Source organism: Colletes latitarsis, chromosome 2 (genome assembly GCF_051014445.1).
Source record: "Colletes latitarsis isolate SP2378_abdomen chromosome 2, iyColLati1, whole genome shotgun sequence".
NCBI classification, from domain to species: Eukaryota; Metazoa; Arthropoda; class Insecta; order Hymenoptera; family Colletidae; genus Colletes; species Colletes latitarsis.
In genome coordinates, this window is record NC_135135.1 from 27,505,627 (window position 1) to 27,527,173 (window position 21,547).

Consider the following 21,547-nt stretch of genomic DNA (forward strand, 5'->3'; position numbering starts at 1 on the left):
TTTCGAATCGTTCTGGAAAAATTATTTTCGGTTGCGGGGGTCAATTCCAATCATTTTTGGTGAACAGACATACCCCCGAAATCTTACCCACTTTCGAGAAAAAAATTCGAGAAGGTGTGAAATTTTTCGACGGAAAAAAAAGATTTCAAATCGTTTTGGAAAAATTATTTTCGGTTACGGGGGTCAATTACAATCATTTTTGGTGAATAGACATACCCCCGAAATCCCACGTACTTTCGAGAAAAAAATTCTTTACCGAAAATCTAATTAGGCGCCAAAATTCGACGAAAAGAAAAAATTTCAAATCGTTTTGGAAAAATTATTTTCGATTGCGGGGGTCAATTGCAATCATTTTTGGTCATTACACATACCCCCAAAATCCCACGCACTTTCGAGAAAAAAATTCTTTACCGAAAATCTAATTAGACGCCAAAATTCGACGAAAAGAAAAAATTTCAAATCGTTTTGGAAAAATTATTGTCGGTTACGGGGGTCAATTACAATCATTTTTGGTGAATAGACATACCCCCGAAATCCTACCCACTTTCGAGAAAAAAATTCAGAACGGGCGGAACTTTAAACGTTAATAACTTTTTAACGAAACCTCCATCAAGAAATTGATATTCTTGATTTTCGTCTTATTTTGGCCTCTAGAATCTTCCATTAAAATTTTTCCGAGGAATGGCCGAAATCCCTGTATACATATATATATATATATATATATGTATATACACTTGTATTAAAATGTAATAATAAATAATCTGTTCGTTAAATTGATAATTGACTACAAAGTTTAAATAACTCCATAGCGTGTCAGCCACGCGAGAATTAGGAACTTGCCAAGAAGAAGGAACATGTTTGGTACAACGTATCTTCAATATTATTTTGATAGTTATTATTTATAGATCTTTGTGTACGTACTGAAATGTGTTCGTTGCAAAAGTGTGGAATGTTCATACACGTCTGATTCGAGTAACCGAATTGTTCGAATTCATGGTTTGTTTGTGATTGCTGAATGCGCGCCAAAAGCTATTTGTTTACAACGAGAAACGATTCAAGGAGTAGCAAAATTTTTCTAAGAAAATTGACGAAGTAAATCAGTGAAAAATGAATAGCTTTCGATCTCCGATGAGTTGTATTTCTCCCAACGCAAGGTAAAATACTGAATTTGAAGAAACGATGGCGAGAAAAGGTTAGGAAACCGGTTGTTTGGTCCTTGTACAACGCGTAATTTTATTCGCAGAGTTTTGACCGCCAAGCCTCAGGTAGAACGAACATTGGACGTAAGACAGATGCAAAATAAAGCTAGAAACAACATCACGTGGTTTTTCATCAATAGTTCCTTACTTGGGATCATCGTTTTCGACATGTAAGGGACTCGTTTTTTACCAAGGATAATAAATTACGAATATATTATTTCTCGTATATTTTACAGATTATACGGAGGTGCAGCTTATAAACCGTTTTGTTGGGTCGAATGGTGTTTAGCCTCTATATTTGCATTAAATGCCCTTTACCATATAATAAGATACACATGGACAAGTCTTACTTTACAGCCGGTTATACTAAGTCCTAAGCAAAGACGTTTACTGGGAGTGTCAGAGGACGATCCCGTTTTTAAGAATGAAGTTTCATCGCCTCAGAAAACATCGGAGCCAATATTTCCTTTGAACTTGTCGTGCATAAGTCTGAATAGGCGGTTAACACCTCTTGGTTCTCCAGGGTTAAGCGAATCCAGTATGAAAGCTTTCTTCTTTGCGTTATAATGTTGTTGAAAATCTTTTATATTACATAGAAACTTTTTTTCAAGAGAATTTTTCAACACTGAGTCCATTCTTCAAGTACAGTAGCCCGATGTCTGAAAAATCGCAATGTAGCCCCAATGGATCATTTAACAAGTCTTTCAATATTTCGACGAACGGAAATCTAACTAGCGAAGAATTGATTCAAAGCGAAAAAGAATTACAAAATTATTTGGACGAAACTCGCCAAAGGAAGCATGTTCTGTCCACTGATATCGATCAGCCCTCAAATCTGCTTAGTTCGTTTTGGTCGCATCCCGCGATTAGGAGTCCTGGAGAAGTTTCTCCATTGCTGAGAAGATGTGCTTACCAATTAGCACCAATTGTTGGTAATACTATACGTGAACGACATAAATAAGCATAGCATAAGATAGCAATCTCGTTTGTTTTGATTCGATAAATCAGACGCATCGTTTGCTAATTTAAACTACATTATGTCTATATTTTTATTTTTTAGATAAATCAAAGTCAACCAGTCCTGGGACAGAAGAGGGAAACTCGCCTAGAGGTATGTTCGGTGTACCCGACGTTTGGAGAAAATACAGAATCGATCCAAACAAAGTAAACGAGTGGACGGCTAATCTTCGCGTAGTGAGTCGAGATTGATACATTTTAAACCCTTGGTAGATGAAAATATCGGTAGTTTATTAACGAAAAGTTCTAACCGTTTTAGTGGATCAATAAAACGGTTGTCGAACGAGTAGCCGCCGAGATCGATAATGTCAGCTCGGCTCTGGTTCGTCACGGATTGAGCGACTCTCAACCAGGACACGTTGGATTAGATAGATTACGAAAACTAGCTCAAGCACCATTTTTAGTCACCGCTATTCCTACTCTGCCAACTTTAGTGCCTTTCTTGGAACTGTCCAATAATCAAGAGTATTTGGTCAATAGGATCAAGATTCTTGCGACAGGAGGTTCCATGAGCGAATTCAAATGGAACAGCGGAGGTCCTCATAATGGCAAAGACTGGGATACCAGTTTGCCGACTGATTCAGCGGTAATTTGATGTCTACCGAACGAATGGAACGTTATCATGGCAATGATATTATTTTTGCAGATAATCATGCATCTAGTGTCAACGTACATGGATACGCAACTAGAGGCTCCGTTAGATCAACCAGATGCCCGACCCTTTACATCAAGGTATATGGCTAGATCTGGAATGTCTTTGCCACGTAGCAAGGGGCCCGTGATAGTGTGTCAGTCTATAAATCCACCGCATTATTGTCTAGCGCATTCCGGAGACGCTACTCCTAACGATTACGAAGAAATACAACGGGTAAGTACTAGACATCATTGTTTTGGACGCATATTAAAATACGCCTGGTACGCGAACCGTGTATCGAAGAATTAAGGATCCGTAGAACTTGTCTTTTGTTTTATTTTCAGGGTAGAAACAACTTGTTTCATATGCTTCTGTTGTTTCTGTACATCGTTAAAACGAGAGATCATGGCATGTTAGGTCGCGTTAATTTAGGCACGTCAGGCATAAACGTCCTATGGGTAATCGATGGTTGAACAACGCTTTTGAATGAAAACGAATATCGTGCCATACCGCGAACTACTAATATCAAAAACTAACCATCGAACGTGTACGATACTTCTTCCTTAACTGTATACTGCCAAACAGATAATGTATCTTTAACAGCGTTGTACAGAAACTTCTCAATTTCGCACAACCATTACAGGAATGACTGTTATCATTTAATTTGGGCTAAAAACGAGGGGAAGCAGAAATGTTTCAATACTACGAATGCTTTATTCACAATACTTACGTCTATGTACAAAGAAATCATAAAACACGATCCGTATCCAGTGAAACTGAATTTTCACTTATTTAATACGCTGCAGTATAACAAATGTATGGCCGCTGTTGGCAGGCCACTTTTGTTTCGTTCCTTGTATTTTGCAAATTATTAAGTGTACTTATTGTATGTGCGATGCGCACAAAAAATTACAAGACTCACAGAATGATTTGCAGGATATTTTTAAAAATGGAACGAGTCGATCGAATAAATGCGTAGGTGTAACGGATCGCAAAAAATAACTGCATTCCTATTCATTGCACTTGTATCGTACCGCATAGGGAATGCATTTGTATCTACAGTTATCATCGATGCAGTATATTTTTTGTACAATTTTATACCTCGTTTTTTTTTTATTGTAGTCTAGCGACCGAAAGACATGTCTCGTAAAAAATTATTTCACACTTTTCGTGCAATTTATAATACAATCTTTGGATAACGATTCTCGCGTACTTTAAAATCAATGTGTATGTACACCGAAGTCATACATCGTGATACAATTATAATGGCCTGTCCAACTTAATTGCAAAATCTGAAAATTCGTTCGCGAACGAATCTTTTATCCTGTCTTTCTTATTTTGATATTTTTAATTCGAAACAAATCATAATTTTCACAAACAAAAGATAGTCTGATAAACACCAATTTGAGGATTGGTTTTTCTTTGCGATATTAGTAGATCAATAGCTTCATAATTAATTCGAAATAGAAATTACTGCTATTGAACGCGCCACGTCCAATCGTAGAATCGCGCCGTAAGATTTCATAGATCTTTAACCTTCCCATGAGAAGATAGCGAAGACGGAAGAGAACTGGAAAGAAAGTAAGTTCCTATAAAAATCATGTAAGACCTTCATTCGTACATACGTATTCGCATACATACGTTCCACAGCGGGATTATCGGTCGATGCTAATTAGCCAAGAACGAGAAATGTCGTTGACAAACGATAAAACTCGTTTGTGCTATTTTTCAAAGAATTAGAAGGAACTTTAGCGATCCAAAGACACGATGTTTGACTCGAGCGATAAATTCTACTCTTGCTACACACTATTTCAGTGTTTCTCAAACTTAACTTTTACGCAGACACCATCCGCGATTAAAAATTTCTGACAAACTTAGAGTAAAATTAAATTATTAATTTTTAATTATATTTCTCTTCCGCGGTGCTGTACAAAAACCTAACCCAAACAGATTTTAAATCCTTCTTTTTTTTTTTTAAACAAACTATGTGTTTTAAATATTTATTTATATTTTTAACTCAAACTTTTTATATGTACTTTACTAAAACAATGTACAAAAATAAATTAATAAAAATTGGTAGATTTACATTGATCATCTTGGAATTTATTCAATACTATTAAATAATAAACTAATTTGTTTATCGAATAGTACTAAAGAATTCTCATTATTCGATTATCATGTACGATAAAATTCATTACGAACAAAAAATTTAATAAAATTTGTTACTTTCTTTACTTTCAATAGAATTAAAATAAAAAAATAATGAATATGTCGTAAGTATAAAACAACGTTGATAAAATTATGCAAGAAGTTTCAACTAGTCTTAATTTTTCAAATTTCTAGCTTCCAAGTTTCTTTCTTCGTTACGTTTTTAGTACTTCGTAATTGGAATTTTGTAATAAAATAAAAATATTGCTAGGATTATTCCCAGGCTCTCAGGAATCTGCAAATCACAGCTTGAGAAACACTGTCTATTCGAACGCACAAAATAATAATAATAAAAAAAAAACCCCCCGTTTCCATCCTCCTTCATTTTTATCGTTTTGCAACTACTTTTACCCCATTCCCATATGTTTGACGGCTTGTCTCGTATTTAAATATAAACAGAGATATACAACGTATAATACATTAAAAACGTTATCTCGGATGTTTTTCGATTTCGCCGTTTGTCCTTCTCTCTCGTTTCGATTATCAGGAGAAACCGCAGTTTTCGCGAGAGAAATCGGGCACGAGTAATGGTAGGGAGAAAACGAATCGATAGACGATCGATCGGCTGTCGAGAAAGATCGGTAATGCGAGAACACGCATTCGAAACGAATGCCAAGTTAAGTCGTCGTGTACAGTTTGGCTCCCTCGGGCAGGATGACCTCTTCGCTTATGTCGGCGACAGTGACAGTGAGTGGAAAGATCAGGGGCATTATTATTTCCTGATGTTGCGAAACCTGCTGGCTGGAAACAGGTTCCGGTTGTCTGGTGATCGTAATGGTTTTGATATTTTGCGTTTTAACCAGTTGCCCTTGGCCAAGCGCTGCCTGTTGCAGTACCCTCTGTTGATTCTGAACCGCCTGCACCTGCGCCAACGGTTGACCACGATTTTGATTTTGAACAAAGTTTTGCTTGCACCTTTTGCTGTGAGCGTAGCGGCTCCCGTTGTTGTTGAACCGTCGGTCGCAGGTTGGACAAGCGTAAGGCCTTTGACCAGTGTGTATGAAAACATGCTCCTTGAGGGACTTCAAACGACGGAAGTTCTTCGGACAGTACTTACAGTGATACTTGGCTTCGCCAGTGTGCGACGTCAAATGATTGGCGAGCGTGTCAGCTCTGGCGAACGCGCGCGAACAGTACTGACAAATGTACGGTCGCTCTTGGGTATGCGTTCTCATGTGCATTTTTAGGTACGCGTTTGTCGTGAACGGCCGTGAACAGACCTCGCAGACGTACGGCTTGATACCATTGTGAGCCCTGAGATGGGCTATCAACGTCGTCGATTGGGTAAAACTTTTCGAACAGATCTCGCAAAGGAATCTCTTGGAGCTGTCCGTTTCTTTGTTCTTCTTGAAGGTTCGGTCGTGCTTCGACAAATGGTTGGTCAGTTGCTCCTCCTTGATGAAACGTTTCGTGCAGCGTGTACATTTGTACGGCTTTATCATATTATGCTTGGCCACGTGTATCTTCAAATGTTCCCTCCTGTAGAATTTCTTCGGGCAAATGTCGCAAAGGTACTTTTTCCCTTCGTGCACTTGAATGTGACGCAGAAGCCCTTTCCGTGACGTGTACTGCTTGTTACACTCTGTACATTCCAAGCCGACGATATCCGTCCTCCTCTTTCTACCGATTTTCTCGCCCGGTTTCTTCTCCTCTGGCCGTGGTTCGATGTCTCTCAAGTCTTCCTCGGTGAGAATGCCCTCCGTAACATGTTTTGCTCTGTGCTCCCGCAGAATCTCGTTGTTCTCGAAACTGTCGCCGCAAATGTTACATTTTCTCACTTGGTCCGGATTCTTTTCCGAGCACTTGTCGTAATGAGCTTTCAGCTTGTCCTTACGGTAAAATTTAACGTTGCAAATATCGCATTCAAAGTTCGGCTCCTCGTGCAACAGCTGATGCCGTAACAACGACTTCTTCGTGCTGTACCGTTTTTTGCACTTCGTGCACTCGTGATGATCCATCGGCCAATCCAAGCCGCTTTCGAAGTCCGAGTCGTAATCGTCGTCCTTGATGGTCTCGTTCGCATCTATTCCTTCGTTGATGCACGCTCTTTGTCGGTCCTTCTTCAACGCGGGTTGTCGTTGCTTCTCCAACTTGACCGCTTTCTCGACCTTCACGTGTTGCTCCATATGTTTCGACAGCGACTGCTTCGAACTGCACTTTTTATTGCAACTCATGCACTCCAGGTCCTTCTTATAAACGTGTTTCTTTTGTGCAGAACTCTCTCGTTTACTTCGACCGTAATTTCCATCCGTGTGGGCGGCGTTACGGTTGAGCAACTTGTTCTCCTCTTCCTCGTCGTAATCTTCCAAACCGTCCTCGGTTTTAATTTTATCTATGATCTTCTGCGCCGCTCTCGCGGCAACACGTTTGATGCGCTTATTGGGATCGTACTCCTGCCCGTGAACGAAGGTTTTATGATTAGTGGCTATCAAATGATTTCGCAGAGTAAGCTCGTTCCCGAACGTTTTATCACACTGTGTACATCTGTAGGATTTAACGCGTTCGTGTTGTTCGGCGTGCCTCTGCAGCAGATCCTTCCTGGCGAATCGCTGATAACACACCTTGCAACGATAGTCGGTCCCCGTGTGTGTCTCCGTATTTCTAAATAAGACGATACACATTATCAAAACGGTTCGTTCGAACTAACCTTTTCGCAAAATATTTAAAAATCTCGTCCTTCAACCTACCTGACATTTTTCTTCGATGCACTCTCCGTCTCCAATGTCTCTACTTCCTCTCCCTCTTGTTTCTCTTGGTCCCCTTCTTCCCTCTCCTTACCCTCAATTTTATAACTATCCGATTCATTATTTACCGAACAATCTGCATCTTCCTCCAAATCTTGCTCAGTCAACACACCTTCGAGCACGTGCTTTGCACGATGGTTCCTCAGTTTCTCCAGCGAATCGAACTCTTCCTCGCATACGCTACATTTAAGGATGGCGTGCAAAACCTCATGCTTCCGTAAACCACGCCTAGTATAGAATTTTTCCGAGCATTTTTCGCATGCAAACATTTCTGTGCGTACACCCCGTACCTCTCGTTCTCTGGTTCTCTTCGAATTATTATGCTCCCCGTCTCCGTCGTCCGTTTTTTTCTCGTTTCCCAATTCCTCGTTCTCCCCGTCCTCGTCCATCTGATGTTCCCCCATCTCGTCAGTCTCCAGCTTCGATTTTGTTCCATTCAGATCGTCGTTTTTCCTAGCTCTTTTCCGATACTCGGCATCGAAATCTTGCTTATCCGCGTAATCGTCGAGATCCAAACTGTGCTCGTCTTCGTGAAACGAAATTTCTAACGGCATCGGTTCATCCTTCGTCTCATCTTTCTCCCTCTCGTGTTTCTTCAAATGCTTACTGAACGAGATTATGTATATGTATTGTTTACCGCAATGAGGACATTTGTTCAACCTCTTTCCGGACGGAGGCGATTTATCAATATTGCTGACAGGTTTCTGCGGTTTTTCCGGAGTTTTTTTTAAAGACAACGCTCTCCTGACTTCCTCATGCGAATGCATGTGCTCTCTCAAGACGTTCTTCGATAAAAATTCTTTATCGCAGAGGTAGCACATGAAGAAGATCCGGTCCGATTTATCAGAAGCCTGAGCCTTCTTCAGTCGCGAGCTCAGATTCAAATTCTCGAAGTAATTTTCCTCGTCGGAATCTCGCGTCGATTCGATGTTCCGTCGAATCTGATTACGTTTGCTTCTCCTCGCTTCATTTTGACACTCGCTATCTTGTTCTATCTTAACGTTAATTTTCTTAACATCCGATTTTTTTATTTCTTCTTCATCTTCGTCCACGGTCGCGTCCTCAGCTACATCTTCGATCGCGTCTTCCTCTTCCTCTTGGTTTGTCGCGTCGGCAGCTTTGACCAGCAAATTTACATATTCCGCGCAATCATCGCGCGGAAATGACTCTTCCGAAATTAACTGTTGCTGATGCCGCTCTTCCTGCTCCTGGTGATTCTCGTCTCCTAATATATATTCGTGGTGCAATATATAATCGTGTTCTATCGTCGGAATACTCTCTATGCAGTTTCTATTGCTACTTGTGTATTTCAACGTTGCTTCGCTTCGAGACGTATCGGTAATAGGCTTAATGTTGTCCTCGTCCTGACTAGGACAATTTTCGTGTCCATGTTTCGAAACTATCACTTGATCGATCGCTTCTTCCATTACCGGACCATTATCCTGCTCTAAACACAAAAAGACTTTTAGTATTACGAATCGAATTTAATTTCTCTTTTATAAAATTTTTACTTACCTCTCATAGATGACTCTTGGTCGTCTAACTTTTCCACTTGCAGTAAGGACAATTGATTCTTCAGAAGAGATTTCTCTTCTCGAGACATCGAACCTAGAGTCTCCACGGTAGATTGATAATCGTGTTCCATGTGCATCTCTCCTATATCCCCATTTTGGTCCCCTGACTCGAGATGCACTTCAACCTCGTTGAAGAACAACTCTTCCTTCATATTCATAGTGACGTATCTTTCTCTGAGAACTGTATCGGCTTGTTCCACTTGCAGTTTGAACTCGTACGCGGACTCTAGTTTGTCCGCACATATGCAACACACACGTGTTGGTAAACCGTCCCCAGGAAGCATCTAGAGCAACGAAACGACACGATTAATTCGATGTCGTTGTCGTAACTGAAAGTTCTGGGAAGCTATGAAATTGGTAAATAAAGTAAAGGCACAGAACGTAAATAGAACGTAAACGAGAAATTCGAACAACACGCACGGTGTTGAGTCGATATCTCAAATAGGACTTTATCTTGCACGGTTTGTGATATTCAACTTAACCTCAAATTACGTGTCTAACCTTAACGTTGGCGAAGCTCATTGCTTTCGCGGAAAGAGAGGCGACCTCACTTTCTAGAAATAAGTCTCGCATCACCAGGTTCCCAAGAAGGCAAACGCGGCATATTTCTACCGTCGCCACGATGCTATCCTCTACGTTTTGCGGGGAATCGGACGCATTTATTTCTACGGCGTCCATGTTTTGTTTGGCGAACTACTGGCTCGTGCTTGTGTCTGCTTCCCGCAGCCCGCAGCCCGCAGCCTGCAGACTACAGACTACAGTCCCTGCTCCGTCTTTTGCTCCCTCCAGAATGATACCAACCGTCGCCCCTGCCCAACCCCCCAAATAACCGCACTGTAACAATCTGTCAAATACAAGCCACCGAACCCACGATTAAAAATTAACTGCTACCGTCCCTCCACACCATTCTCGGGTGTCCTCGTCAATGATACCGATCTAGCCGTGGATGCACACGATCGTGACACTTTGCTTATAGATACACCGTTTCACGATTTTCGTCCGTACACTATTTGCCTCCCTATACTCGTCGCGCGGCTCACATTTCACACGGTTCGCTTTACATCCTCAGCATCGTCGCTGAAAGATACGATCACTGTTTCGGAATTAATTCGGAACGTTTCGACGGAAGCGAGTGTTCGTCAGCCTCGATAGATGGCTATCGCAGTCGTACGGGCCACATCTTGGGACGAGCTGTGAATAATGTTTACAACCGGAGGAAAAAGAACATGAAAGTTTGCGTTTCGACCGAATACGCTGCGTTCGTAGAATAATAAGTAACGCATCCACGCAAGCGTATATATATGTATATATAAAGGTAAAGTATATTCGACGAGAAAATGAAGTTGGATGTAAACAGAACTTGTCACGTGACCGAAATTTCATTGGTTCGCTATGTCGACACGGCATTTCAATTAGGAATGTATCGTAAGGTTTGACGCAACAACGAAAGATCATAATTTATTCTACACTATAATGTTAATCGAGCTGCTTTTAAAATAGATATTTAATGTAAATTAGCACTATACCTTGTCTGGTAGCACATGTCAAAACTAGTTGACAGATCGTAATAGTAATAGAGACGAGCAATGAATTAAAGTATATTTATTTTTTTAAAAAATGATGATATACAACTATATATCTAATATTTCCTTGTCGATAGAAAATGATTTTCTAAAAGAAATAATACGAGAAATATTATTTTTATGTACAGATTCGTTTATCGTAGATTTTATCAAAGTCAGTTATATTCAACAATATTTTAACTGGAAAGAAAACATTCCAGACTTAATTGTCAAATAAAATATTAAATTGTATCTAAAGCGTATTGGAATATATAGAATAATTCCGTCGCTTAAATTTCTTACAATTTGGCTCAATTTGTATAAGATGTTTATTACCTAAAATATAAAGATTTTATTTTCAACTAAAATAACATTACATGTATATTATAATCGGTGTGTTACTCACCATCGTCTATACAATCAAAATTAACTTCTGATGTTAAATTATTCATACTTCCATCTAAAGCTTCTTTACTATTATTTATTTCTACATCTTGTTCTTCGCTATTACTTTTCGGGGATAAATTTAACGGTGACGCTGCATCGAATGTGGAGTTTAAAACATTGTCTTCCTCAAATGAAATAGAAATATCATTGGAACCTGGTATCTGTTCATACGATGTTTCTATTAACAATCCATTTGATTTAGATTCTTTTGTGTTACTCATTAATTGTAATAAAACAGATGGATCATCGATACCCAAGGTGTTACAGAACTGTGTAGTTTGATTATTTATTAATAGTTTTGGCGATTCGACTGAAACGTCTAAAGCATCAGGATTGTACGGCTTTGTAGTTTGTGTAAAATTTAGAGGAATTTCTAAATTACGGGTGAATCGTTTAAAAATGTTTGCTTTTTCCTCTACAGTTGGCGTGAATATCCATCTATTATTGCCATATTGCCCAGGCATATAATGAATACCGTTTTTAACGCTTAATAAATGGTTTGTTAAATATAATATTGTTAACCATTCTAAATCATAATGCGGTTTTAATGGTAAATTTTGATCGTGTTCTAATTCGAGTATTTGAAGAAATTTTCTTTTTGGAAGACACTTATCTAAAGCTAAAAATTTAGTCACTCTTGTTCCCTCTTTTTCAGGAACAAGGGCAGCAAATTTACAATGTAAATGTGCAGAGAACCAATAGTTTGGATAATGATGTTCTAAAAGTTCCATACTTGGTGGACTACCAAGCATATTGTTCTCAATATCATTTCTGTAATAAAAAATTTAACACATTCGAAATGTTATAAACTGTATCGGTTAATGTTTTGAAAATCGTGTACCGACACTGAGCTGTAATAAGGGAATTACTATAGATAATAGGGGAATAATTAGCTTACTTGAAGAAAGGTTTTCCTTTCAACAACATATTTTCATTTCCATATTTAGTTACTCCTGCTGGCCAATCGTGAGATAAGAAAATATCAATATTGCCACTAAGCTATAAAGAAAACATGCAATGCAATGAACAACTTACATTAGAATAAATTTCTTCAAAGTATTACCTGCTTTAATCTAAATATTTCTAAGTTTCTAATGTGATATACGCTTCTGATTGTATTTTCATTGTAAGGAGGCTTTTCGTAATGTCCCTGCATCAAATGTTGACCCTTATAAATTCCGGATAGCCCTGCAATTCTGATACCACCTATTGTTATTACACCTGCATATCCCAAATAATAAATATTAGGTGCTACCCATCCACCATACGGCAATTCTTGAAGATAATTAGATGCTTCGTGATTTCCTCCGATAAATATTGTTAACACAGGGGCAACTTTTTCCCCCGAATAATATCTACAATATATCGTAGAATTAACTTCAGTTTCATGCAGATGAAGATTTCAAAAATTTCGAGAGAAAGTTTACGAAAATATAACGAAAGATTTATACATAATCTTAAAACCTATTAACCCTTTTAACAACCACAACTTTGCAACTTACTTATAAAAAGTACACATATCCTTATATTTATCAGGTACAGCCATGCAACTTAAATCACTCAAGTTTCTCGTAGATTGAAAATCTCCGCAACAAATGAGCAAATCTATTTTCTTCCCGTCAGCCTTTTCCATTTCTTGAATAGTTTCGTAAATAATATCTAATTCACCGTGTGCACAACCCTCTACAGCGATCCTCATCTTTATTTTTATATGCACTTTATTACTTGCACGGTAATCAACAAATTTACCTACGTTCCGCGCAATTACCTAATTATTAAAATATTAAGAAAAACAAGTACTTATAACAATCACTTAACCTAACTAAGAACTCTCTGACATAGCCGCCATTTTTTAGCTTAATCGAACACTGTTGCCATAACAACGATTGTGCCGATGATGTTTGCTCAAACTTAGGTAGCTCATGATCATAAATATTTCAATTGTATTTGAGTCAATTATGAGCTTAATTTTTTCGAGTGGTGAAGGATGGATCGTGTCTCATTTACAGTATCTTAACGATATTTATAAAACCGTAAAGAACGGTAATACACAGTGTAGACTAATTTTTAACGAAACGTTATTCGAAATAAATTCTCAATATTTACGTCAAAATCAAATAACTCAATCCGATCAACGCGAAGGAATTTCGTTGCAAAATAGAAGTAAGAAGAGAAAGCGGGCGAAACTGTTACCGGAGGAAGATTTAAAAGAGGTATACGGACAAATTTAAAAATAACAAATTTAATAATATATTAAATAAAACAGACAACTAACGTTCATGTACTTCGTAGATAAATTATGTTAAACAAGCATTCGATCAAATAATTTCGTCTGCTAAAGCAGATGGATTGTTCTCTTCTAACGCAATGTGTGATAATAACGAAGCAGCACGCTTGGCATCCCAAAAATTTTATCAGGACACATTTTCCGGGGAGGAGGAAAACTTTTATGGCTGTAATGATATGGATGTAGCTATTATATCAGAAGCACAAGACCAGAAATATGTGTTCCCAAGAAAATGTAACTTTTATTGTTACGATGTGAGCGATGTTGCCAGGAAGTTGGAATTAAACAATCAATATGATTTTATATTGTTGGACCCTCCTTGGTGGAACAAGTCCATAAGAAGAAAAAAAACCAAATATTTAGAATCTAGGTGATCTTGTATGGTTCAATATAAGCCAATAAAAAAAAAAAGCAAACTCTCTGAACAATTTAACGAGAATAAGGACTTTGATAATAGTATAAGTTTTCCTTGTTCTCAGTTTTGCGACCATATGGGTAAATAAGATTTTAGATGCAACTTTTCGACGTAAAAAATTATTGTTGCACAATATTAAAACAGTATTGATACATTCTAGAATTGTTTTATGTGTACGATTTTTTGTCAGAATCATATGTTTTTGTATAGTTATAGCAAACAGCCATCTGCTATAAATCGCACTCTATATATATTATGTAAATTGTGTTTTATATTCTTACATTAAACAGTTATAAAATGATGTACAACGAGGAGTTAGCCAGGATACCAATTGGGAAATTATTATGTTCAAACGGACTTGTAGCAATTTGGTGTACCAATGCTCCTAGTCATCTGCATAGTATTTTTCACAATATATTTCCGTCATGGGGCATTACATATAGAGCAAAATGGTACTGGATTAAAGTAAGCGTATAATTACTTAAAATTTGAAAATTCCGAAAAAATTTAATTTGCAATCTGAACAACACATGTTTAGTTTTGATTCGTACTTCAGGTCACTCAAGCGGGAAGCACAACGTGTAATTTTAATTCAGCACTCGGTAAACAGCCTTACGAATTACTAGTATTAGGATCTGTATTAAGTGATGGTGAAATAAACATTCCTGATGGGAAAGTGTTAATAAGTGTTCCGAGCGCGGTTCATTCTCACAAACCACCTCTTACAGGTAAGGAATCATCAATAATAATACGTGTGGAATTATATAAAGGCATTATTAAAAATTCTAGAAGTTCTGCAAGAGTATCTCCCAAACGAGCCAAAGTGTTTAGAAATATTTGCAAGATACTTGCTTCCTAAATGGACAAGTTGGGGCCTTGAAGTTTTGAAATTTCAACATTTATCATTATATACAGTCATAGAAGAGACAAAAGATACTCAAAACAGCAATAACATGGATGTAAATAAATTGATCGATTAGGATTAAACTTTACGAGATAACAAAAAATTGCGGTACTACTGTTATTTTTTTTATTTTCATTATAAATTAATCGTGCTTGAATGGTAATCAAATTATTCCATTATGAAGTGCCATTCACATGGTCGTTAATACCATTTTTTATGGTAGCACGGTAACCATGTGGATTCATTGTTTGCCACCTCCAAAAATCTTTACCTATATTAAAAATAATATTAGAAATACGCCAAATACAGAATGAAAGTACTATGTTACATACACATCTGTTCAACGTCGTATTTGGTCGACCATCCTAATTCTTTCTCTGCTAAATCTGTGTTAGCATACATTGACACTATATCACCTTCTCTCCTATCTTCTATAACATACGGCACTGTCGTTCCCGTGACATTCTCAAATGTTTTGATTAACTCGAGCACAGACACACCTTTGCCAGTACCTAAATTGTAAATTTTTAACCTCAAGTGTTGTTTGTGCAAGGCATTTAAAGCTGCCACATGGCCAGCCGCCAAATCCATAACGTGAATATAATCACGTATACCTATGAAAAAATGAATATTCCGAAGGTACTGCGTGAACAATTATAATAATAAACAATGTAACGTAGCGTTTAAAAAATAATTAATTGTCCAAACGTACCTGTGCCGTCTTTCGTAGGATAATCGCCTCCATAAATAACGAGTTCAGGTTTATGCCTCAAAGCTACCTGTGCTATATAAGGCATTAAATTTGTAAATGGTTTTGTAGGATCTTCTCCGATCAAGCCACTAGAATGAGCACCTACTGGATTGAAATATCTGAGGGAAATGATGTTCCAATTCTGTTGAACAAAAATAACTACATAGCCATTTTATTTGCAACATATTCTTTGTTAACGAAAAGTAAAAAGTAAGTTATAAATATATATATAATTATTATATTTTACAAATAATTGAATATTTAGCCAGTTAAACGCACCTTCTCGGCTCTTGATATATCTTTCAGCATTTCTTCGATAAAATACTTTGTTCTACCGTACACGTTCGTAATATTGCCAGTTGGATGCTCCTCTGTAATTGGAAGTTCATTCGGTTCCCCGTAGACGGTACACGAACTGCTAAAAACTAGTTGGAAGCATCCAGCAGCTTTCATTACCTTGAAGCAGTGAATTTTATTTATTTTCATAATACACGAAACGACGTAAACGTGAAAAGTTATCAAAGCGCTGTTTACCTCTAGTAAATTAATAGCACCGATAATATTATTTCGATAATAATGTAGTGGAATCTGCATCGATTCACCGACGGCCTTTATCGCCGCGAAATGAATTACGCAATCTATTTTATGCTAAAAAGTAACATTTACTTTTAGAACTTCGTTGTGGGTGTTCGGTCACCCTGGGAAAAACTTTAATGGGAGATTCTTGAGGCCAAAGTAAGACGAAAATCAAGAATATCAATTTCTTGACTGAGGCTTCGTTAAAAAGTTATTAACAAATAAATTCAAAAATTTCAAATCGTTCTGGAAAAATTATTCTCGGTTGCGGGGGTCAATTACAATAATTTTTGGTGAATAAACATATCCCCGAAATCCTACCCACTTTCTAGAAAAAAATTCAAGGTGTGAAATTTTTCGGCGAAAATGAAAAATTTCAAATCATTCTAAAAAAATTATTTTCGGTTGCGGGGGTCAATTACAATCATTTTCGGTCATTACGCATACCTCCGAAATCCTACGCACTTTCGAGAAAAAAATTCAGAACTGACGGAACTTTAAACGTTAATAACTTTTTAACGAAGCCTCTGTCAAGAAATTGATATTCTTGATTTTCGTCTTGTTTTGGCCTCCAGAATCTCCCATTAAAATTTTTCTCAAGTTGTGCCACGTCGATTTGTTACCTTATTAAAGACTGCTTCGAGTTTATCTCGGTCGATGAGGTCGCAATTATAGAAGGTAACTTTCTTCCCTGTTATTTGCTCGACTCTTTTAAGAGCTGCAGATTCACCGCTACCCTCGATTACGCTATTAGCAAAGTTATCTATTGCTACAACATCGTATCCACTTTCCAAAAGTTCGACGATACAGTGGCTACCGATGTAACCGGCTCCCCCGGTTACGAAAATGGTTTTCCAATCTTTGGTCATACTTCTATCAAAACGAAAAAATGAAAATATTAAAATAGCGTATGATTCTCCTAAATTATTTACAACAGGTTTTCTAACGAGAGTAACATATGTAATATGTTTTTCTTCCTTCTACAGCTCGAGGACCCCAGTTTGAGAAACGCTGAATTATACGGTTCTTTTGCACACGGGAGAATAGAAATGTTCGTCCTTCGTCAAATACTTGATATTACCTTCGACGCGTTTATATTTTTAAATTGAAAATAAATCATTTTCAACTGTGCGCGGTATAAAATTATTAAAATAAACGAAAGTTGTTCGTAAATATGGTTCTACGCGCAACGCGAAATATACAGGTGCTTAGGACATTCACCTGCCTTGAACTGTGTGGAGTTCAAGGTCATTAAAACACGTGGTAAATCATTACGTTTATGACACGTGAGATTAGATTTTTAATATACCTATATTAATATACCTATATAAAATCCAAGTACCACCTTGAATCGAACGCATCTTCGATAAACAATATTTTCAACTTGCAACGCGATATTTCTAACTCGAATTCATCGTCAGAAAATTAAATAGGAAACAAAGCGACAAAAGAAAATACTATTCTTATTACTCACTGCGCGAAGACAAAAATGATTGAAAGTTCGACTATTAAACCGGTGTATTTAACGGTACTCAAACTTCATCAGACACTTTTGGCACATTACGAACACTTGCTTTGCTCTACGCGTTTATGCTCGAGTAAAATATATATTCAATTCTGTTTTCGATCGAAAGAAGAAGAAAACAAATTTGTTGCTCTTACGAGAGACAGGATTCGCGATCATTATTATTCAATCGACAATAAATTATGCGAAGTAGATTACATTAATGTTCGTTACTTCATAAAAATAGCGAGTGAAAGTTTTATTTTGTACACGATTACGATTTTTTTTTTTTTCGCGGCAATGTGATCACTTTCAACTTGGCATTAGATTTTATTATGCAAATCGTTCAAGCTCTTTTGTTAAAGTATGTTCAGTAATACACGGTATACAAAGAGGCGTCGAGCATAATTTTTTAAGACAATATATCGTTACCTTGACAACGTAAGATTTTTAGGAGCAAATACGTCGAACCAATACCAAAGGGTTCGAGGTTGCGCCGTGTAATCACCGACTCCGTCCTGACCACTTGTGTTGTCTTCTGGTATAGGAAAGTAGAGTTTAGTATATTCGTGGAACGCGAGACATCCCCTCTTCTAGAACACCATCGTCGTATCATTGTGAAGACACGCACACTATGTATTTCGAGCCTCTCGACCCTTGCTTTCCGCCGCAACAAGTTCTTCCTTTCACACAGACACCAGTTCTCTGCTTGCCTACCTTCTTCGCGACGAGAATGAAGGAACGATGACACACGTACGAGACCGACAGTTACCGCTTGCATCATTGGATGATTTGTAAAGGATTGACTCATAAAAATGTAATTTTAAGCAACACTCGCTTCGTCAAGGAAACCTATTTTAGCATAAGAACGTTCAATAAACAAAGGCAGATGAATCGAATTTTTTCAGGATATCATTCAAACAAACCTAGATTAACTATGAAAATAAATAAATAAAAATGAAAATAAAACTGAAACGACCACATTATAAAATGATTTATTAGCTTTTGTCCGTGGTTTCGATTGCGTGTATGTACTGTACATTAGAGAGTGGTAAATAAACAAATATATAGTGTTAATCGAAGTAAATAAATGTTCTTTATTTATTTTGTACACTATAAAGTAGATTATTTCTAAATTGTTATTAAATCGTCGTTATTTGAATGAAATGAAATAATATACACTCGGACATGCCTTACCCGTAACACGTCAAAGATTTTTTAAGAACACCATCGATCCTCGAATAATTTGGTGAAAAAATAAAGTTGAAAAACTTTACTGTGTTGTTAGAACTTGTATTAACTTGTGCAATAATTCTTTTTGTTCTGCACTTAAATAGGGCCATAATTCACCTTCCAGTTCTAATAATGCTTGATAATCATGGGACTGAGATGCTAATACTAAAGATTGTAACAATAATAATTCATTTTCACTCATATTGAAATCTGCAATATAGTTTTAGTTTATCCATTATAATATATATAAATTGTTGAAAGTAAAAGTAGAGGGATGCTTACCATTGTTTGCAGTTTCTTCTATCCATGCATATTTCTCTAAAGCTTGAGCCAAAGAAGGTGCAAGTCTTTGCGGCGACGGTTGAAGTATAAGTAACAAAAGTACTCTGGTCACTTCACACCTACAGATGAATATGATTTTCATATTCTTTATTTACAACATAATTCTAAGCTTTTGATTGTATATTATACCTATGTAATATAACACTGTAGTTGCCTCTTGCACCAGCATTTACATAAGTCTCAATAAATTCAACAAATTCGTTCAGAATTAATAAAGCAGATACATAATCTCCTAATAAATACTGTTCTCATTAATGATCTTCATTGATTATAATTATTTAAATAAATATTTACCTTGTTTAATGTGATAAGAAACCAATGTATTAATAGCTTTTGATGTTGGAAAAATATCGATAGCCTTACGTAATTGTTGTGTACCGGCTGGAGTTGAATCTAAAGCTAATGCCAATTCTAATGCTAATCCAGCAGACATAGTGTTAAATCCCGGTTGAGTTTGGCAACGTGCTAAAGCATGACCAAAACAACTTATGGCAGCCTGAATTAACCATTAGAACTTTAAAATTTTATACAATTCATATTATTGCATACGAATCCAAGTAAAACAAATAATAAACCTGTGTATTTTCTTGTCCTATAGAAGGGCAACCTATGTCTTTATCTTTCTTATCGGCTACAAGAAACTCTCTGCCTGCTTTTATTAAAAAATTTAATTCAGGAAAAATGTTTTTCAATGTCCCTTGGCATCTAGCTGCAGCTAATGAACATAAGCCTGCGTATTGCCATAATTCTTTTTGTTCGCATTCGGTAGCCAAGGCACCTACAAAGAAAATATTATACATATTAAATTACATATTTCTAACAAGCATGCATTACGAAATTTTTGTGTAACTTGCCGAATTGATCGCTTGCTTCCGCGACGTTCGGGTTCCTCATGAAACGTCTAAAATATAATTAACAACAAATGGATCTTTATAAGAGGGAATAGAACTATTCAAGAAAAAGAAACGAACAGTCGTTTAACGATACGCTTACTTTTTTAATTTATTAGATATAGCGTGGTACTTGGTCAAAAAATCCAACGAATCTCCCATTATCTGTCTTTGATTTAAATGTGCCATTTTTCAAAACTTTCAATTTAATTTTTTTTCAACACTCCCTTTGGTTCGCGTAATTGGTTACACGCGTATGTATCTCTTTTGTTAAGAATGCGTACAATTAAAAGTTGTTAGGATGCCATATTGATTAATCGAACAATTTGTAGTTAGTTAAACGGTTATTTCGTCCGTGTCATTTTTTATTTTATTCGATTCCGGTACTCTCTGTCAGTAAAAGTAAACAAATGCTAAACTCGTAAATATGTATTTTTTAGGACACCCTATGTATACGTATCTACGTAATTGATAATAAACGGTAATGGTATGTAATAGCTAAAAGTGGTTACATGTAGAAATAGAAGCAGACAGAATTGTATTTTACATGATAGATGCCGAATGGAATTAAACGTATAACGATTTATTTGCAATAATTAATTGGTCGAACAGTTACTTGGATAAGCGTTGTTTTTTTCATACAACGTATAATATAACATCACTCTATAATCCAAATTTTAATTTGTATTCAACCAGTAACAAATAAAAAATTATTTATCTTTCATTCATTATTTTAGATTTTTATCTAGATAAGAACTTTACTCTTCTTTAGCTAGAAGATAATATGTAGTGTATGAAAGATACATCGGGTGTGCATTTTTATTACAGAAAATATTACTTATTACCTTTATTTAATGAGTACATAATTGTTCAATGTTGAAACTGATATATTTTGTTTCATATTGTAACGATACCTATAATTTTGAAAATGTATAGCTCTTAACTTTGATCTGATTAAAAGTACAACTCGATAAAGTGTTTGTGTATACTTGCGTCTATCGTCAATTGCATCATAGGGTAGAATAAAATTAATAGAACATGATATGCGATAATTACGCGATTGATAATTTAAAATTTCGAGATTTGAGCTACGTATTACTAAAATGAATATTTTATGTTTCAGGAGCGCGAAAATATCGAGTTATCATTCGGCTGAGTGTAGATATTGGTGTACACAAATAAACGTTATCATTAAACAATTATAGATTACCAAGTTTATAAGAGTGCCTACGAAAATGTGCAGAATCACATGCTCAAGTA

General features: G+C 36.6%; 6 protein-coding genes across 11 annotated transcripts; 2 read left to right on the forward strand and 4 right to left on the reverse strand.

The window, feature by feature from the left end:
- The first annotated feature begins 813 nt into the window (after positions 1-813).
- Positions 814-3,520, forward strand: LOC143351678 (transmembrane protein 209). The gene is made up of 8 exons (XM_076783487.1): positions 814-1,154; positions 1,244-1,369; positions 1,436-1,737; positions 1,811-2,131; positions 2,260-2,393; positions 2,476-2,802; positions 2,863-3,084; positions 3,195-3,520. The coding sequence occupies exons 1-8, from the start codon at positions 1,108-1,110 to the stop codon at positions 3,321-3,323; spliced, it is 1,608 nt and encodes a 535-aa protein (XP_076639602.1). The 5' UTR covers positions 814-1,107; the 3' UTR covers positions 3,324-3,520.
- A 1,307-nt stretch (positions 3,521-4,827) lies between these two features.
- Positions 4,828-10,579, reverse strand: LOC143351675 (uncharacterized). Of its 2 annotated transcripts, XM_076783483.1 has the most exons (4): positions 9,878-10,579; positions 9,318-9,660; positions 7,746-9,249; positions 4,828-7,659 (listed from the first exon to the last, which is right to left on the reverse strand). In XM_076783483.1, the coding sequence occupies exons 1-4, from the start codon at positions 10,052-10,054 to the stop codon at positions 5,676-5,678; spliced, it is 4,008 nt and encodes a 1,335-aa protein (XP_076639598.1). In that variant the 5' UTR covers positions 10,055-10,579; the 3' UTR covers positions 4,828-5,675. The 2 variants fall into 2 exon arrangements, with proteins under 2 accessions (XP_076639598.1, XP_076639599.1); XM_076783484.1 differs by lacking the exon at positions 9,878-10,579 and having other exon boundaries at positions 7,746-9,244; positions 9,318-9,443.
- Positions 10,580-10,963: 384 nt separating this feature from the next.
- LOC143351679 (lariat debranching enzyme) lies at positions 10,964-13,084 on the reverse strand. The gene is made up of 5 exons (XM_076783488.1): positions 12,888-13,084; positions 12,449-12,740; positions 12,284-12,384; positions 11,345-12,156; positions 10,964-11,274 (listed from the first exon to the last, which is right to left on the reverse strand). Exons 1-5 carry the CDS (start codon positions 13,082-13,084, stop codon positions 11,192-11,194), a joined length of 1,485 nt encoding a protein of 494 aa, XP_076639603.1. The 3' UTR covers positions 10,964-11,191.
- A 223-nt stretch (positions 13,085-13,307) lies between these two features.
- Mettl4 (Methyltransferase like 4) lies at positions 13,308-21,544 on the forward strand. 4 transcript variants are annotated; one of them, XM_076783492.1, is made up of 7 exons: positions 13,308-13,598; positions 13,678-14,042; positions 14,378-14,552; positions 14,644-14,815; positions 14,877-15,099; positions 15,812-15,952; positions 21,411-21,544. In XM_076783492.1, the coding sequence occupies exons 1-5, from the start codon at positions 13,308-13,310 to the stop codon at positions 15,065-15,067; spliced, it is 1,194 nt and encodes a 397-aa protein (XP_076639607.1). In that variant the 3' UTR covers positions 15,068-15,099; positions 15,812-15,952; positions 21,411-21,544. The 4 variants fall into 4 exon arrangements, with proteins under 4 accessions (XP_076639607.1, XP_076639604.1, XP_076639606.1 ...); XM_076783489.1 differs by having other exon boundaries at positions 14,877-15,046; XM_076783491.1 differs by lacking the exon at positions 21,411-21,544 and adding an exon at positions 17,305-18,243 and having other exon boundaries at positions 14,877-15,046.
- Positions 15,121-18,638, reverse strand: LOC143351682 (UDP-glucose 4-epimerase). The gene is made up of 7 exons (XM_076783493.1): positions 18,255-18,638; positions 16,942-17,191; positions 16,277-16,390; positions 16,022-16,198; positions 15,704-15,884; positions 15,324-15,605; positions 15,121-15,262 (listed from the first exon to the last, which is right to left on the reverse strand). Exons 2-7 carry the CDS (start codon positions 17,185-17,187, stop codon positions 15,168-15,170), a joined length of 1,095 nt encoding a protein of 364 aa, XP_076639608.1. The 5' UTR covers positions 17,188-17,191; positions 18,255-18,638; the 3' UTR covers positions 15,121-15,167.
- On the reverse strand, positions 18,896-21,271 carry LOC143351684 (40-kDa huntingtin-associated protein). 2 transcript variants are annotated; one of them, XM_076783498.1, is made up of 8 exons: positions 21,133-21,271; positions 20,391-20,677; positions 20,252-20,298; positions 19,973-20,175; positions 19,692-19,893; positions 19,527-19,629; positions 19,338-19,456; positions 18,896-19,265 (listed from the first exon to the last, which is right to left on the reverse strand). In XM_076783498.1, the coding sequence occupies exons 2-8, from the start codon at positions 20,474-20,476 to the stop codon at positions 19,096-19,098; spliced, it is 930 nt and encodes a 309-aa protein (XP_076639613.1). In that variant the 5' UTR covers positions 20,477-20,677; positions 21,133-21,271; the 3' UTR covers positions 18,896-19,095. The 2 variants fall into 2 exon arrangements, with proteins under 2 accessions (XP_076639613.1, XP_076639612.1); XM_076783497.1 differs by lacking the exon at positions 21,133-21,271 and adding an exon at positions 20,800-20,929.
- Positions 21,545-21,547: the final 3 nt, after the last annotated feature.